General features: G+C 36.4%; 1 protein-coding gene across 4 annotated transcripts in view; it reads right to left on the minus strand.

Moving 5' to 3' along the window:
* Nucleotides 1-7,791: 7,791 nt before the first annotated feature.
* The window catches only part of LOC125647477 (metal transporter nramp1 homolog), a 33,155-nt gene continuing 24,864 nt past the window's right edge, over nucleotides 7,792-16,082 (minus strand). For 3 of the 4 annotated variants that reach the window (XM_048874147.2, XM_048874146.2, XM_048874150.2), the window contains 4 exons: nucleotides 12,330-12,405; nucleotides 10,732-10,809; nucleotides 9,634-9,666; nucleotides 7,792-9,211 (listed from right to left, as the gene is read on the minus strand). In XM_048874147.2, coding sequence (XP_048730104.2) covers nucleotides 9,107-9,211; nucleotides 9,634-9,666; nucleotides 10,732-10,809; nucleotides 12,330-12,405 — 292 coding nt within the window. In that variant the 3' untranslated portion in view covers nucleotides 7,792-9,106. The remainder of the gene's footprint in view (nucleotides 9,212-9,633; nucleotides 9,667-10,731; nucleotides 10,810-12,329; nucleotides 12,406-16,082) is intronic. The other variant, XM_048874149.2, reaches the window with a different exon arrangement.

Consider the following 16,082-nt stretch of genomic DNA (forward strand, 5'->3'; position numbering starts at 1 on the left):
ATGTTGGCAGTGCTGGTACTGCTATGCATCCAGTTGGTGAAGCAAGGCGATGTATCGTTGGTAATATGAGGCGGTACGCAGATATCTTAAGAGAAATAAACCGTTGTCGTTGATCAGAGGGAGAATAATATTGTCATATCAGGAATAGGTTTAGCCAATGTTCATTCTGGCAAAGTCAATCATTTTGTTCATGTTAGGACGGAATGACTTTAGTCTGTGCATCCAGAATTTTTCTTTTTTCTTTCTATATGACAATATAGGGCCGTGCCCCCCCCCCCCCCCCCTAATATTTTTCCACAAAAAAAAATTCATATAGTAAAATTCACATGTAGAGTAATGTATAATTATTTTTAAGCAGAAAGTTCATTTACTTCAATGAGACTCAGAGTCAGTCAGTGTGACTGTCCTTTAGCTTAAATTAAAAAAAATATTATGAAAAGCACTTAATGCCTTAACATTTCTTAGGGCATCATCCAAAAGGTCGTAATCATGAGGTAATGGTTCGATTCTCGTTCCCAGCTCCGCATCTGGTGTCAAACCTATGGTATGTAGTGACTGTTCCTTTGCCAAGTGCCCGGCACTAGTGTCGTTTAAAGTCCTTTTCCGGTATTTGTTGACGAGTCATACGAGTGAAAAAATCTCGCAAGGGGCGACTGATCAATTAAGGTATCTAATATGTGTGACCTTGACTAACTTTCAAGGTCTAATAATTCATTAGATAGCTTGTTCATAGAAACTTCGTCTTGATACAAAAATGTCTATGCCCAACTGCCCTAATACCAGTTCAACGTTTGTATATATTTAAAATCTTTTCGTAAAGCTAATGCAAGGTGAAGATAACGAACAGTGATCAATCTCATAACTCCTATAAGCAATACAAAATAGATAGTTGGGCAAACACGGACCCCTGGACACACCAGAGGTGGGATCAGGTGCCTAGTAATATGATGAATTGTTGACTTTTTTTTATTATCACAGTTTTTATGATAAAGGTAAACCCGACAATGTGTGAAGTACTATTTATCAGTGACGTAACACCCCCAATGTGACGTAGGTCATGACGTGTAACAACTTTTTCAAAGCTTGTAAAGTCTCAGGCTGTCAAGACCTGTTTCATTCTTGGTCCAAGAGTAGACACTATCGTATCAGTGTAAGATTAGCCTTCCGCACAGTTTTAACTTTGATTATATTTCACAATGTATGCCCAGACGGACGAAGGAAGGCATTTTTCGAAAAAGTGCACGAAGAAGCAAGGAATGCAGGAAAAAAGGGATGGGGAGCACTAAGTTTTCTTGTTAGACTCAAAGGGCAAATTTTAAAGAAATATCCTCTTCCAACAAGCATACCTAATATCCCAACTTCGAATATTCGAAAAGATGCTGTTTCCCCAGAGCTTTATTCAAATGATGCTCCTTCTGAGCTTATCCCGATTCAGATATATGGTGATGGGAATTGTTTATTCAGAACTCTCTCTTTTTTGTGTTTGGACATGAGGACAATTTTAAGGAAATGAGGGTACGAATTGTGTTTGAACTTGTTTCAAACCTGAAGCGCTACACGAATGAAAACACTTTTGTGACCATGTCCACAAACAAAAGTTCACTTCAATATGTCTTTGAAAGTTCCCTGTCAGAAGAGTGTTTAATTACTGTTGATTTGATTGCTTCGTTACAAAAGGAAACAATAAAAACAACCCAGAACGGTTACTATTCAAGCCTTTTACATATGTTCGTAGCTTCTAACGTTTTGCAGAAACCGGTCATGTCGATTTTCCCCGAGGTGCAAAACCCTGGTGTAAACAGACAAGATCATAATCAGCTTATTGTTCCTCTTGACCGTGCTGATGCTAAAGAATATCAGGATGCTATCCACATCATGTGGACTCAAACAATTGCTACAAAAATAGATGGTTGAACACCTAATCATTTTGTTGCCTGTATTCACAAGCATGAGGAACCTCTTTCAAAGCGTTCGAGGTTATCCTTTGAGGATTCTGAACCTCATCGCTCATTTGAACCAAAACAATCACAAGATAGTCCTCCTTCCCCACTCTTGGAGTCTAACACAAATGAGGAGTCTATTGAAACAGGTAAATTGGGGGAAACTGCAAACAAAGAAACAGACAAACATGTTTAGGTTGCTTCCTTTATTGATTCTTCTTCTTCAGAAGATGATATCTCAGAAATACCAGTTCAAAAGGCCCAGGTTGTACATGAAAAATGGCATACACCAGAGATCGGTAGTACCCCAAATCAGGCACGGAATATTTTCTTTCCAGCAAAAAGGTTTGGTAAAAAGATGAGATCTTTCAATGCCTCCTGGTTTGATCGGTGGTCTTGGTTACATTATGTAGAAATCAAAGATGTTGTATTCTGTTTTCCTTGCATAAAATCATTTCAGAAGAAGACTCTCAGTTGTCACAAGAAAGAAAAAGCTTTCATATCAAGTGGTTTTAAAAACTGGAAAAAAGCAACCGCAAAATTCGCCGCACACGAGAAAAGTGATTGCCATAAAGAGGCAATGGAAAGGGAGTTTACGATAAAGGAGGAGGTCAAAGATGTTGGAGAATGTCTTTCAAAGACGCACGAAGTCGAGAAGAAGTCTAACAGAGAGAATTTGCTTAAAATCACAAACATTTTGAAGTTTCTTGCTCGACAAGGAATTGCTCTTCGGGGTGACAAACTTTAATCAACTTCTCATGCTAGAGGCTAAACGCGATCCCCAGGTTCAGGAATGGTTACAACGCAAGACAAATAAGTATGTTGCTCCAGATATACAAAATGAGATTTTGCAGGTTTTACGACAATTTGTTGCTTTCATCAAATCGTTTGAATTCTTTTCAATAATGGCAGACGAAACACGAGATATTTCCAACAAAGAGCAACTTGTTTTATGCATTCGATGGGTTGATCAAAATTTTACCGCTCATGAAGATTTATTAGGGATGTACTGTCTTTCTGACATTGGGGCTAATTCAATAACCCTAGCAATTAAAGATACCCTTTTGAGGTTCGATCTGCCTATCAACAAAGTACGAGGCCAGTGTTATGACATGACTGGTTCAAAGACAGGTGTTGCAACACAAATTCATGCACTTGAACCCAGAGCCCTTTACATACACTGTTATGGTCATGCTCTTAACCTAGCTTGCAGTGATTCTATTAAGGGATGTAAGTTGTTTAGAGACACCCTGGACATTGCAAAGGATATGACAAAGTTGATTAAAGAATCTCCAAGAAGGGAGATGATTTTCAATACATTAAAAAATGCCCAAAATCTAGAGAGAACGTCAGCGGGAATAAGGGTTTTGTGTCCCATAAGATGGACAATAAATGCCAACACATTTTTGAGCATTTTGTCAAACTATGAAATTCTAAGGAATGTTTGGGATGAAAGCCTCCAATACGTGCGTGAGGTAGAAATGAGAAACAGAATTAGGGGAGTGGCTGCTTATATGTGCAGGTTTGATGTCTTCTTTGGGTGTTTACTGAGTGAAAAACTTTTACGTTATAGTGATAATTTGGCAAGGGCTCTGCAGGCTCCAAATCTCTCGGCGAGTGATGGTCAAAAAATGGCATCAACGACAATGAGTGCTTTGCAAAGTCTCCGAGATGAGACAATCTTCACTCAGTTTTACGAGGAAGTTGTTGAAAAAGCAAAACAGATGAACATCGATGATCCTGTCTTCATAGAAAACGCAAAATTCCTCGTAAACTTGATGATGGGACAGCAGCACATACTTTTTCATCGTGTGCAGATATGTATAGGAAAGACTTCTACGAGGCATTAGATCTGCTTTTAACTGGCATAAAATCTAGATTTGACCAACCAGGTTACAAAGCTTATGTTAATCTTGAAAACCTCGTAATTAAGGCTTGCACAGGTCAAACGTTTGAAGAATTCACGACCCTATATGATACAGATTTGAAGCCAAAGGATCTTCACTGCCAGCTTATAATGTTAAAGACTGTTTTGCCAAAAGACTTTACGCCAGATATACCAAGTGTGGTTGAATTTTTCAGACATTCAAATGAAAAAAGTCTGTTTGCCGAGATCCTCAAAATTCTCAAACTAATTTTGGTACTTCCTGCAACTAACGCTACCAGTGAGCGCTCATTCAGCGCCTTGAAAAGATTGAAAACATCACTGAGATCAACAATGAGCCAAATACGAACAAACAATTTGCTTTTATTGCATGTTCATAAAAATGAGACTGATGAACTGAATCCAGAAAAAATTGTTGAGGAGTTCGTAAGTGAAAGTGAACACAGACTGGCGATTTTTGGAAAGTGTACCGAGTACTAAACACCTTATGACTCAGAAATGATTGATAACAAAATGATAAAGATATAAACAAAAAAAAAAAGAAGATTTTTTTTAAAAATCCTTAACATCCCCCCCTCCAAAAAAAAAACCCAAACAAAACTTAAAATTAAAGTTGAGGGGTTTTCTGGGAAACTAATTAGATTCTATGTAGATAATTAGATTTATGTACATGACGTACACCTCAATGCTTGCACATATTTATGCAGTTATCTTTTTACTAATGGTTTTGTCGATATCACTTTTTTGTCGTAAATTACTTTGGTGTGGTGAACTAAAATTTTGAATTTCTAAAAGTATGTAAATTGGTATGATACCAGGCACATGTATTTCAAAACGTTGAAGTATTGGGTAAAAATTCTTAACTTATCCTTGAAAACGAAAATGAATACATGTATATATTTCAACATTAATATTTTGGATTTTGAATGAATCTTGATTTTTAATTAGGTCAAGTGAGCTTTTCGTATCACCCGTTGTCCATAGTCTGTCTGTCGTTAAACTTCATACATTTTTTTTTTACTTCTCTATAACCACTGGACCAATTCCACCATGCAAATCCAAAGTTGGCACAAACCATCTTCGGGTTAAGGGGATTCAAAAATGTTCAAATAAAGGGATCCATTCCTGTTGAAGAGGAGATCATAAAAAGGTTAGAAGAGAGTGGATGTCTTAAAATTTCTTTTCCAGAACCACCAGTCCATAAATCAGAAAATTTCTGCAGTATATTTATCATAAAATCATAATTCAAAATAGTTAAAGCATGATCAGTGGGGGTAAAATGAGGTTATAATGGGGGACCACGAAATTGATAACTAAAATATGAAAATAAAGGTACTAAAATGTTCGGTTGAGTAACAGAGCTTTTTTGAGGTGTTTTTCTACTAAAACCCTACAGGACACAAAGTAACCATTTTCAGGTAATTCCACTCCTCGAGAAATATAAGTTCAATCTTATATTTGATTGTTGATTCTTCAAATAATGAATCTTAGGAGGGTGGAACTACGTTAAATCGCGAATTTCTGTTGGGTTTTTAGCTCACCTGAGCTGAAAGCTCAAGTGAGCTTTTCTGATCACCCGTATTCCGTCTGTCCGTCCGTCTGTAAACTTTTCACATTTTCAACTTCTTCTCAACAACCACTGGGCCAATTTCAACCAAAGCTGGCACAAAACATCCTTAGGTAAAGGGAATTCTAAATTATTAAAAATAAAGGGCCAGGCCACCTTCCAAGGGGAGATAATCAAGAAAAGGTAAAAATAGGGTAGGGTCATTAAAAAATCTTCTTCTCAAGAACCACTGGGCCAGAAAAGATGAAATTTATAGATAAGCTTTATAAGGTAGTGCAGATTCTAAATTGTTAAAATCATGCCCCCCGGGGGTCGGATGGGGCCACAATAGGGGATCAAAGTTTTACATACAAATATATAGGGAAATCTTTAAAAATCTTCTTCTCAAGAACCACTGAGCCAGAAAAGCTGAGATTTATATGAAAGCTTCCTTATATAATGCAGATTCTAAATTGTTAAAATTATGCCCCCCGGGGGTCGGATGGGGCCACAATAGGGGATCAAAGTTTTACATACAAATATATAGGGAAAATCTTTAAAAATCTTCTTCTCAAGAACCACTGAGCCAGAAAAGCTGAGATTTATATGAAAGCTTTCTTATATAATGCAGATTCTAAATTGTTAAAATCATGGCCCCCGGGGGTCGGATGGGGCCACAATAGGGGATCAAAGGTTTACATACAAATATATAGGAAAAATCTTTAAAAATCTTCTTCTCAAGAACCACTGAACCAGAAAAGCTGAGATTTATATGAAAGCTTCCTGATATAGTGCAAATTCTAAATTGATAAAATCATGGCCCCCGGGGGTCGGATGGGGCCACAATAGGGGATCAAAGTTTTACATACAAATATATAGGAAAAATCTTTAAAAATCTTCTTCCCAAGAACCACTAAGCCAGAAAAGCTGAGATTTATATGAAAGCTTCCTGATATAGTGCAGATTCTAAATTATTAAAATCATGGCCCCCGGGGATCGGATGGGGCCACAATAGGGGGTCAAAGTTTTTTTGTTGTTGTTTGTTTTTTTTCTCTCGTTTTTTTTATATAGTGCAGATTCAAGTTTGTTAAAATCATGGACCCCGGGGATTGGATGGGGCCTCAAGGGGGGCATCAAAGTTTTACATACAAATTTATAGGAAAAATCTTTTAAAATCTTCTTCTCAAGAACCACTGAGCCAGAAAAGCTGAGGTTTATATGAAAGCTTCCTGATATAGTGCAGATTATAAATTGTTAAGATCATGGCCCCCGGGGGTCGGATGGGGCCACAATAGGGGGTCAAAGTTTTACATACAAATATATAGGAAAAATCTTTAAAAATCTTCTTCCCAAGAACCACTGAGCCAGAAAAGCTGAGATTTATATGAAAGCTTCCTGATATAGTACAGATTCTAAATTGTTAAAATCATGGCCCCTGGGGTAGGATGGGACCACAATAGGGGATCAAAGTTTTACATACAAATATATAGGAAAAATCTTTAAAAATCTTCTTCCCAAGAACCACTGAGCCAGAAAAGCTGAGATTTATATGAAAGCTTCCTGATATAGTGCAAATTCTAAATTGTTAAAATCATGGCCCCCGGGGATCGGATGGGGCCACAATAGGGGGTCAAAGTTTGGGGGTTTTTTGTTTGGTTTTTTTTTTTCGTTTTTTTTTATATAGTGCAGATTCAAGTTTGTTAAAATCATGGACCCCGGGGATTGGATGGGGCCTCAAGGGGGGCATCAAAGTTTTACATACAAATTTATAGGAAAAATCTTTTAAAATCTTCTTCTCAAGAATCACTGAGCCAGAAAAGCTGAGGTTTATATGAAAGCTTCCTGATATAGTGCAGATTATAAATTGTTAAGATCATGGCCCCCGGGGGTCGGATGGGGCCACAATAGGGGTCAAAGTTTTACATACAAATATATAGGAAAAATCTTTAAAAATCTTCTTCCCAAAACCACTAAGCCAGAAAAGCTGAGATTTATATGAAAGCTTTCTGATATAGTGCAGATTCAGGTTTGTTAAAATCATGCCCCCTGGGGTAGGATGGGGCCACAATAGGGGATCAAAGTTTTACATACAAATATATAGGGAAAATCTTTAAAAATCTTCTTCTCAAGAACCATTGGGCCAAAGAAGTTCACATTTACATAAAAGCTTTCTGATATAGTGTAGATTCAAGTTTGCAAAAACCATGGCCTTCAGGGTAGGTTTGGGGCCATAATAGGGACTACGGTTTTACATGCAAATAGATATGGAAAATCTTCTGATTTGGACCAAGGTGACTCAGGTGAGCGATGTGGCCCATGGGCCTCTTGTTTTTCTTCCAAAGAGCAAGGTCTTCATGTGAACGATGAGGCCCATGGGTCTCTTGCTAATGATAAAGATGAATGTAATAAATGTGAATTAAATGAAATTGGTGACGAATGCCACTACATGTTTAATTGCAAATCTCTGATTGATATAAGAAACAATGTTTATCACCAAAACAAAAACATCATCACTTTTAAGAATATAATGAATTCAAACAAGCAATCTTTTCTAAGAAAATTGTGTTCCTTTATAAGAAATATTAATAAACTATGCTCCCCGACCCAATGACTACTCGGATCTAAAATTGCATATGTTGCCTATCTCCATACTCACGCATGCCTTAAAACATTTAGTGATATATTACCATCACTTTTATATAAAATATATGTACTAAATCTCTGTATACAATTGTGTAATTGTGTTGAGAAATAAATTCAGTTCAGTCAGGCACAGCTGTGTGTAAAAAAAAAAATAATAATAAAAAAATTCCGCTTTCCAAGCTATTATATTTCAATTCTGGCGTCTCTTTATGCACACTTTCTAACATTGTACGTCTGTTAGCAATATTACCTGATATCGTATCACAGGTGCTAGATGACTCTAACGGACCAGTAAACGGATAAAAAAACCCACCAAGCAGCAATTAAGAAAGCGCATTCACAAAAAGACGGCTGTTCATGTGCACATGAAAAATTCAAAGACTAAGGAATTCGTATTGTACAATAATCTGGAATAAAGGAAAACCTTGCACAATACAAATGTTGCACCACACGAGATATATTACATGCAAATAATTTAATTGTGTACACGTGATGTGTGAAGTATAGCCATCTTTACCCTACAATCTCAAACATACCTAGCGTTCAATACTACTACACAAGGACACTGTTAGAGGGTATCGGACAAAAACTATCTAACTCCTTTACATTCATTACTTCCTTGTTTGTGATAGAGTTGTATAAAACATCTCTTTTTCTGCAGATTATTTTGTGTAAATAAAATTTCCATCCTTTTGGGAATAATGGAGGTCTCTGAAATAATGTTGGGATGGCAACATATTACTAACATCCCAAACTTTCATTCGTACTGTATACATATCTAAATACAAAATTACAAATTACAGGGGCGGATCCAGAAAATCATCAAAGGTGGGATGTTGCGACTCAATTTTGTAACTTTTCCGTCCAGAAAAGGTTGTGGTGTTGTGACCCAATTTTGCATCTTTTCTGTCCAGAAAGGATAAGGGGTTGAAAATCCCAGAATAGCAACAACAACAAAAAAGCTGCTAAAAATTGTTCAACCAATGGGGGATTGAAACCCCTGTGACCGTGCGTCTAAATCCGCCACTGAGTTATAATTCATTTCGGCAAAACGACTAAGTTACTTTTATAGTTAATCAAAAAACAACACATTTACAAGGAATGGATGTTTTCTGGAAGATATGTGAGAGAGTTTCGTCTCATCATCTCCTGAGCGATGTTCTCTGAATTCCAACCAAACTTCTCTGTAAAGTACATCTACAAGAAAGAAGAAATATCACTGGAACCATCATGACAGTATTGTAGTATAAGTGAACATAGTTACTATCAAGGATATCGTGGACTTCTTGAACTGCGATATTTGTCTAAAATCATTCACGCAGAAAAATGATTACTAAAATCATTTTTAACCCTGCACTCTGTCATTAGGAAGAAGACGATTTTAAAAGGCATTCTATTTTAGACCTCTATGATCAATTGCTTAAATTTCAGTTATACATATAACATATGAATCGCTAAAGATCGCATCTGATGAGAACGAAGTCCAAAACGTGAATCAATGCAATTTTACATTGCACAGAACATACCGGAGTTCGAATAGAAATGTCACAGAACATACTGGAGTTCGAATAGAAATGTGCATATGCAGCCAATACATAATTTTAAATGATGAAGTATACCTTTATCTTGAGAACTCTGTCCGGACTAAGTGCCTGAAATGAAAGTCGAGTTTATCAAGAGCTTCCTGTATACATGCATTCTGGGCTTTCATTAGTTTTCTGCTTCCTGTAAACTTGCATTCTGGGCTTTCGTTAGTTTATGGGCTTTCATTACTTTTCTGTCAATACCAATTTTCGTTATTTTCATGATCACGAAACCAAGAATTCATCGTACAATTTTTCTCATATAAGAAGGGTTTCGACGTCTCATATAAGAAGGGTTTCGACGATTTTCCACAGAATTACTTATTTACAAATCAGCAGGACTTTTTAAAATTAAAAAAACCGCGAAATTTGATCCCCACGAAAATTGATGCAACCACAGCACGGTAGATTTCATCGGTAAGTGTGAATTTACTAAAAGACTACAGAATTAATATAAAAATAACTCAAACAGTTTACTGCAAATAGGTAGCCAACCGTGGCTTTGAAAAATCTCGATGTTTAATTCCTCAACAAATCCTTGAATGTTTTATTTCTAAAGACAAATATTTCACAAATTACAATTAATAAAATTGATGAAGGTATTCCTGTCTTTAACAGGAAAATTCAGATTAGTTATGGGAAATATATATTCTGCTGAACAAACGCTTCTAAGGATTTACTACACATTAACCGCCGTACATGTATACGGTGGCCTCATGAATAAAAAATACTAATAGTATACGTATAATTGACTTTATCGACCAACAGTTCATTATATGTGTGTTGAATTCTCTATTGTGACAATCCCGTGGGGATCTGGGTTAGAATACGCCAACAGTATCCCTTGCTTGTCGTAAGAGGCGACTAAATGGGGGCGGTCCTTCGGATGAAACCGCAAAAACCGAAGTCCCGTGTCACAGCAGGTGTGGCAAGATAATGATCCCTCCCTGCTCAAAGACCGTAAGCGTCGAGCATAGGACTAAATTTTGCAGCCCTTCACTGGCAATGGTGACGTCTCCATATCAGCGAAAGATTCGAGAGACGGACGTTTTTACAGTATTATTACATTCATGTAGTGTGATATTTAAGTAAATTTTAAAGTCGTTTAAAAATAAAAAAGAAATTCATACTTACAATGTAGGCTACAAATAATGAATATACAATGAGAACACACGCTGTGACGAGATATATATACCAAGCTTGATCGGCCCCCTGCAATGGAGAAAAAAAAAGGTACGAGAAAATAAAACTTAAATCGCTTTACCGGGGAGGAGGGTATATAACCTTTTTCTAAACCCATTGTTTTAAATTCATCATTAACACCCCATAAAGTAAATTTGATACATCAAAATATTTTAACACATTACGTTTCAAAACCTTGATAGAATACGCATATGGCCAACGACTGACAATCACTGTAATTTAAGATTAATCATTATACAAAGGACCACCAAGTTTCAGAATTTCCATCTCATGATCTCAGATACCATGGCGATTTTTCTGTGGCCTGTAATTGATATGATGATTCTTCGTCTCCGTATTGTGTACATAATCTGTCTCCCTGCTGGTAGACAAGTTCACAAATATACCATGTTTTTGTCTTGTTTTCTTCTATACAATTTTTTCTTGCTTTGGTATCAAGGTATTTTAGAATGATTTGTCGTTATGTTTGAATTTTAGGTTGTTGGGTGGGTTTTTTTTTTTTTTTTTTTTTTCCTTTGTTTGTTTTGTTTGTTTTCTACAAAATGAAGAAAACGAACAACCGAGACCAATTTACATGAAAATTTTTAACTGTGTAGAAGTGTTTGAGCAAGTGGAAGGCGATGTGACCGAATGTTCTTGCGTCACCTGATAGGCTATAAAATTCTTAAGAATTATCTGTAGAAAGAAAAACATGAACCACTTTCTAACCCCTCCTCACGGCCACTGTCCGTAGTAAATTTCCGAAGGGTTTGGTTGTACTTTGTGTGAAGAGCACGAGGTTGTATCCTGTGTTGGAAAGGTTGTATCCAAATGATGTTTGACCACGGTTAAGTGTATACGTACCACAAACACAACAATTTTCTGTATACGTACCACAAACACAACAATCTTCTGTATACGTACCATAAACGCAACAACGTTCTGTAAACGTACCACAAACACAACAACGTTCTGTAAACGTACCACAAACACAACAATCTGTATACGTACCACAAACACAACAATCTTCTGTATACGTACCACAAACACAACAACGTTCTGTATACGTACCACAAACGCAACAATCTTCTGTATACGTACCACAAACACAACAATCTTCTGTATACGTACCACAAACACAACAATCTTCTGTATACGTACCATAAACACAACAACGTTCTGTAAACGTACCACAAACACAACAACGTTCTGTATACGTACCACAAACACAACAATATTCTGTATACGTACCACAAACACAACAATATTCTGTATACGTACCATAAACATAACAACGTTCTGTAAACGTACCACAAACACAACAATATTCTGTATACTACCATAAAAACAACAATCTTCTGTATACGTACCACAAACACAACAACGTTCTGTAAACGTACCACAAACACAACAATCTTCTGTATACGTACCACAAACACAACAACGTTCTGTAAACGTACCACAAACACAACAATCTTCTGTATACGTACCACAAACGCAACAATCTTCTGTATACGTACCACAAACACAACAATCTTCTGTATACGTACCACAAACACAACAACAAGGAAGAAGTTGATGGCCATCACTAACACTGCCAACACCCACACAACAGTCTTCATAGCCCTGGTGTCCAAAAAAAACAAATTGTGAATGACCATTTCAAGTGTGTGCAGTGTATGACTTATAAGTGGGAGGGGGGGGGGGTATCAGTCCTATATAATCTGAACTGCATGGAAGTTGAATAAGTTTATGAGCATTTGGGGAATAAAATATCTTATACAAATATCAAATTCCTTTGTCTTTCTGGTGTTGAAATTATTCAAAGTGGAAATAAATGATCATTTCAAATTGATAAAAAAAACACAAACACAATTTCTACCTCAAAACTTTCATCAGATACAAGTCAAAAATGATCATTTCAAATTGATAAAAAAGGTTTCTACATATCAACATCATACTTTATACCCAACCACGCAGTCATAGTGTGATGAAGTTAATTATCATTTTAGTTAGTTTTGTGGTGTTGCCCACTAAATAGTTGTTTATGCTTGTAAGGTGTTTCCGTAGTGTGAGTGTTGGTCGATAAGGCTATTTTTAGTATGCCGGTTTGGTCAGTCAGAGTAGCGGCTGTTTGTCAAGCGTGCGGCCACGTTTTCATGCTGTCCAGCAGGGGTCTTTTCTTGGCGAATTCCAGAAGTTAATCTGGGTAATGGGTAACCAGAGAGACAAACATTTTACTGTGTGGGCATTGGTTTTCCCCAGCCGGTAAGCTATTTTTTGTGTGAAATATTTGCGAGGTTTCGGGTAAATTTTCTCGTGTATTGTTTTCAATTTTGTTGTTACCCAAGTTGCTTTGTGTATAGGTTTTAGGTTAAGTAATTGCTATTTCAGGGCAGAGGAGATTTAAGAAGCTATCTGGGCCATATCAGGCAGTACTCTCAGCGTTTCAGTAGGTGCTCAGCGTGGGAATCAGAACACGTGAGACAGCGTTGTACCTGGATGTTCCACGTGGTGGACTCGGCAATTATTTTGTGGGCCTAGTGTTGCCATTGGTTTGAAGTCGGCGTTACTCAGTATCGTTGTTCAGTGAGAGACCTGTGAGTCCGGGACTGGAAGCGGAGGGGTTGTTCGCGCTGTATGGAGGCCTGGTTGTGCCAAGTGTGACGTGGCGTTAAATTGAATTCTGCTGAGTAGCCAAACTTTCATATTGAGTTTCAGTAAATTAACATTTTATCAAAAAGGAATTTGAGAAATTTTGTATTTACAAAACGTTATTTACTACTGTTTAACTTTTTCTGTAGTTAGCGGAATTTGCTACTATTTGAACCATTTTGTAATACATTTATTACCAGTTATATTTTCAGCCTGGAATGAAATATTTGTTGTATTGACTATTGAATTGTCTTGACAGTTATACGTTATATTGATTGTCAATATTGCCAAGTTTATTATACCAATTTATATTTTCTTTCTCGGTGTGTGGGTGTGTGTATGTGAAAGTGTGATTTCTTTGTTTTCAAACATCTTTATATTTCTTACCTTATTGCTAAATAAATTTTCTTTTTTTTTTATTCTACTATTTATTATTTTCTCTGTTGGCTACACAAAATCCAAAAGAACTTCATTACACATAGCAAAACCAAATCTTCCTCCGTCAAAAATATCTGATATCCCGGAAATTGCGTATCACATTGGTATTTAATCCACCTTGCACTTTGTAGCTATCTTTGAAATTCAGCTGTATGTTAGAGGACAATCTGTACAAAAATTTAAAATCTTAAATTAAATAATTGAATCACACTTCAACTATATTTTGTCTGTAAGAAACCTTTGCTGTTTCATTTTTAGTATTACATTTTGCAACATAATTAAACAGTTAAGTCTCGGAAATCAAAATTGAGCTGTGATCATCCAGAAGCTGTTCTAGAAATTTAGGAGAAGAATTATTTTGCATGATCATATTACATGGATTTTCTGTCTGTCCATCTGTCTGTCACAAATTCTTGCGAACGCTTCTCCTCCTATATGGCTTATCCGCTAGACTTGAAACTTTGTACAATGCTCAATTGCCATATGGAGATGTGCATAGTGTTGGTACGGGAGGATCCAATTATTTTCCTAAATGTTATAGTGGATCAAAGAGGGGTGGAAGAAGTTTAAATAGCTTGTGAATGCTTCTCCTCTGATATGGATTATCAGAGTTAGACTTAAACTTTTCACAATACTTCAATGCTATTTGCAGATTGGCATATATTGTAGGGATAGGAAGATCCAATTGTTTTCTTAAAATCTTAGGGGTGGAGGGTATAAAATAATTTGTGAACACTTCTATATGGCTTATCGGAGTTCATAAATGCTTATATGCTTCTGTTCATGCTTTCTCCTCAATACCATACAGTACAATAAGGGGCAGTTTCATTTGGAGAACTTCCAATTTGGGGAGCTCAGGGAGACATTTGTATTTCCTAATAAACAATCTTTAGTTTCAAATTGTGATTATGGTATTTTTGTTTCTCTTCTATAAAATGTTAATTATATTAAATATCTACTTTGGGGAAAAAAATAATAAAATATATATGTAAAGTTATAATTAGAAATTTTCTTTCTGGTAAAATAGGCATAGTGTATATGCAGTGTAGGTAGAGATAAATCACATAGCAAAGAAAAATTGAAAATCGATTTTAGCTCACATGAGTTGAAATCTTGAAAGAGCAAATATCACCACTTTTTGCTGTCATCAGTCCATCTGTACAACCTTTTTAACTTCTTCTCCAGAACCATAGTGTTTAAAATTTCAGCCTAACTTGCCACCCTTCACAGGGGAGATAATCACAAAATAGGGTGGGGTCATTAAAAGTCTTCTCAAGAACCACAGTGGCCAGAAGAGCTGAAATTTACAAGCAAGCTTCCTGGCATAGTGTAGATTCAGGTTTATTAAAATCATGACCCCTAGGGATAGGATGGGGCCACAATAGGGGATCAAAGTTTTACATACAAATATATCGGGAAAATATAACATCTTCTCAAGAACCAATGGACCAGAAAGTAAGACAAAGTTTATATTTACATGAAAGCTCCCTGACATAGTGCAGATTCAAGTTTGTTAAAACCATAGCTCCCGGGGGTAGGATGGGGCCACAATAGGGGATCAAAATTTCACATACAAATATATAAGGAAAATCTTTTGATTTTTTTAAAAAAAATCACTGGGCCAGAAAGTCTTACATTTATGTCAAAGCTTTCTGACATAGTGCAGATTTAAGTTTGTCAAGTAAGTTTGTTAAATTATCCCCCCCCCCAGGGGAAGGGTGTGACCACAATAGGGGATCAAAGTTTAACATACAAATATATAGGGAAAATCTTTTTCTCAAGAAGCCATTGGGACAACGGAATTTACATTCACATGAAAGCTTCCTGGCATAGTGCAGATTCAATTTTGTAATAATCATGGTTACGGGGGTAAGTTGGGGCCACAATTGGGATGAAAGCTTTACATGCAAATATACAAGAACAATCTTTAAATATGGGCCAAGGTAACTCATGTGAGCAATGTGGTCCATATGCCTCTTGTCTTTAATGCTATTGATACTAAATTGAAACAGAATAGATATCTAGAAGGCGTAATTAAGACAATCAATCAGTATTCATATTTCATACTGGAACATAAAATTTAGATAGCTTATATTGATCATTGTGATTTTTTTTTCTTTTAGAGATTCATTTTGAGGAAATAGCTGGTGTGCAGTGCACATTCCTAAATGAATTCATCAGTTTACATTAAGGATCTACCTTCAAATCCT

The sequence above is a fragment of the Ostrea edulis genome, chromosome 6, assembly GCF_947568905.1.
Source record: "Ostrea edulis chromosome 6, xbOstEdul1.1, whole genome shotgun sequence".
NCBI lineage: Eukaryota > Metazoa > Mollusca > Bivalvia > Ostreida > Ostreidae > Ostrea > Ostrea edulis.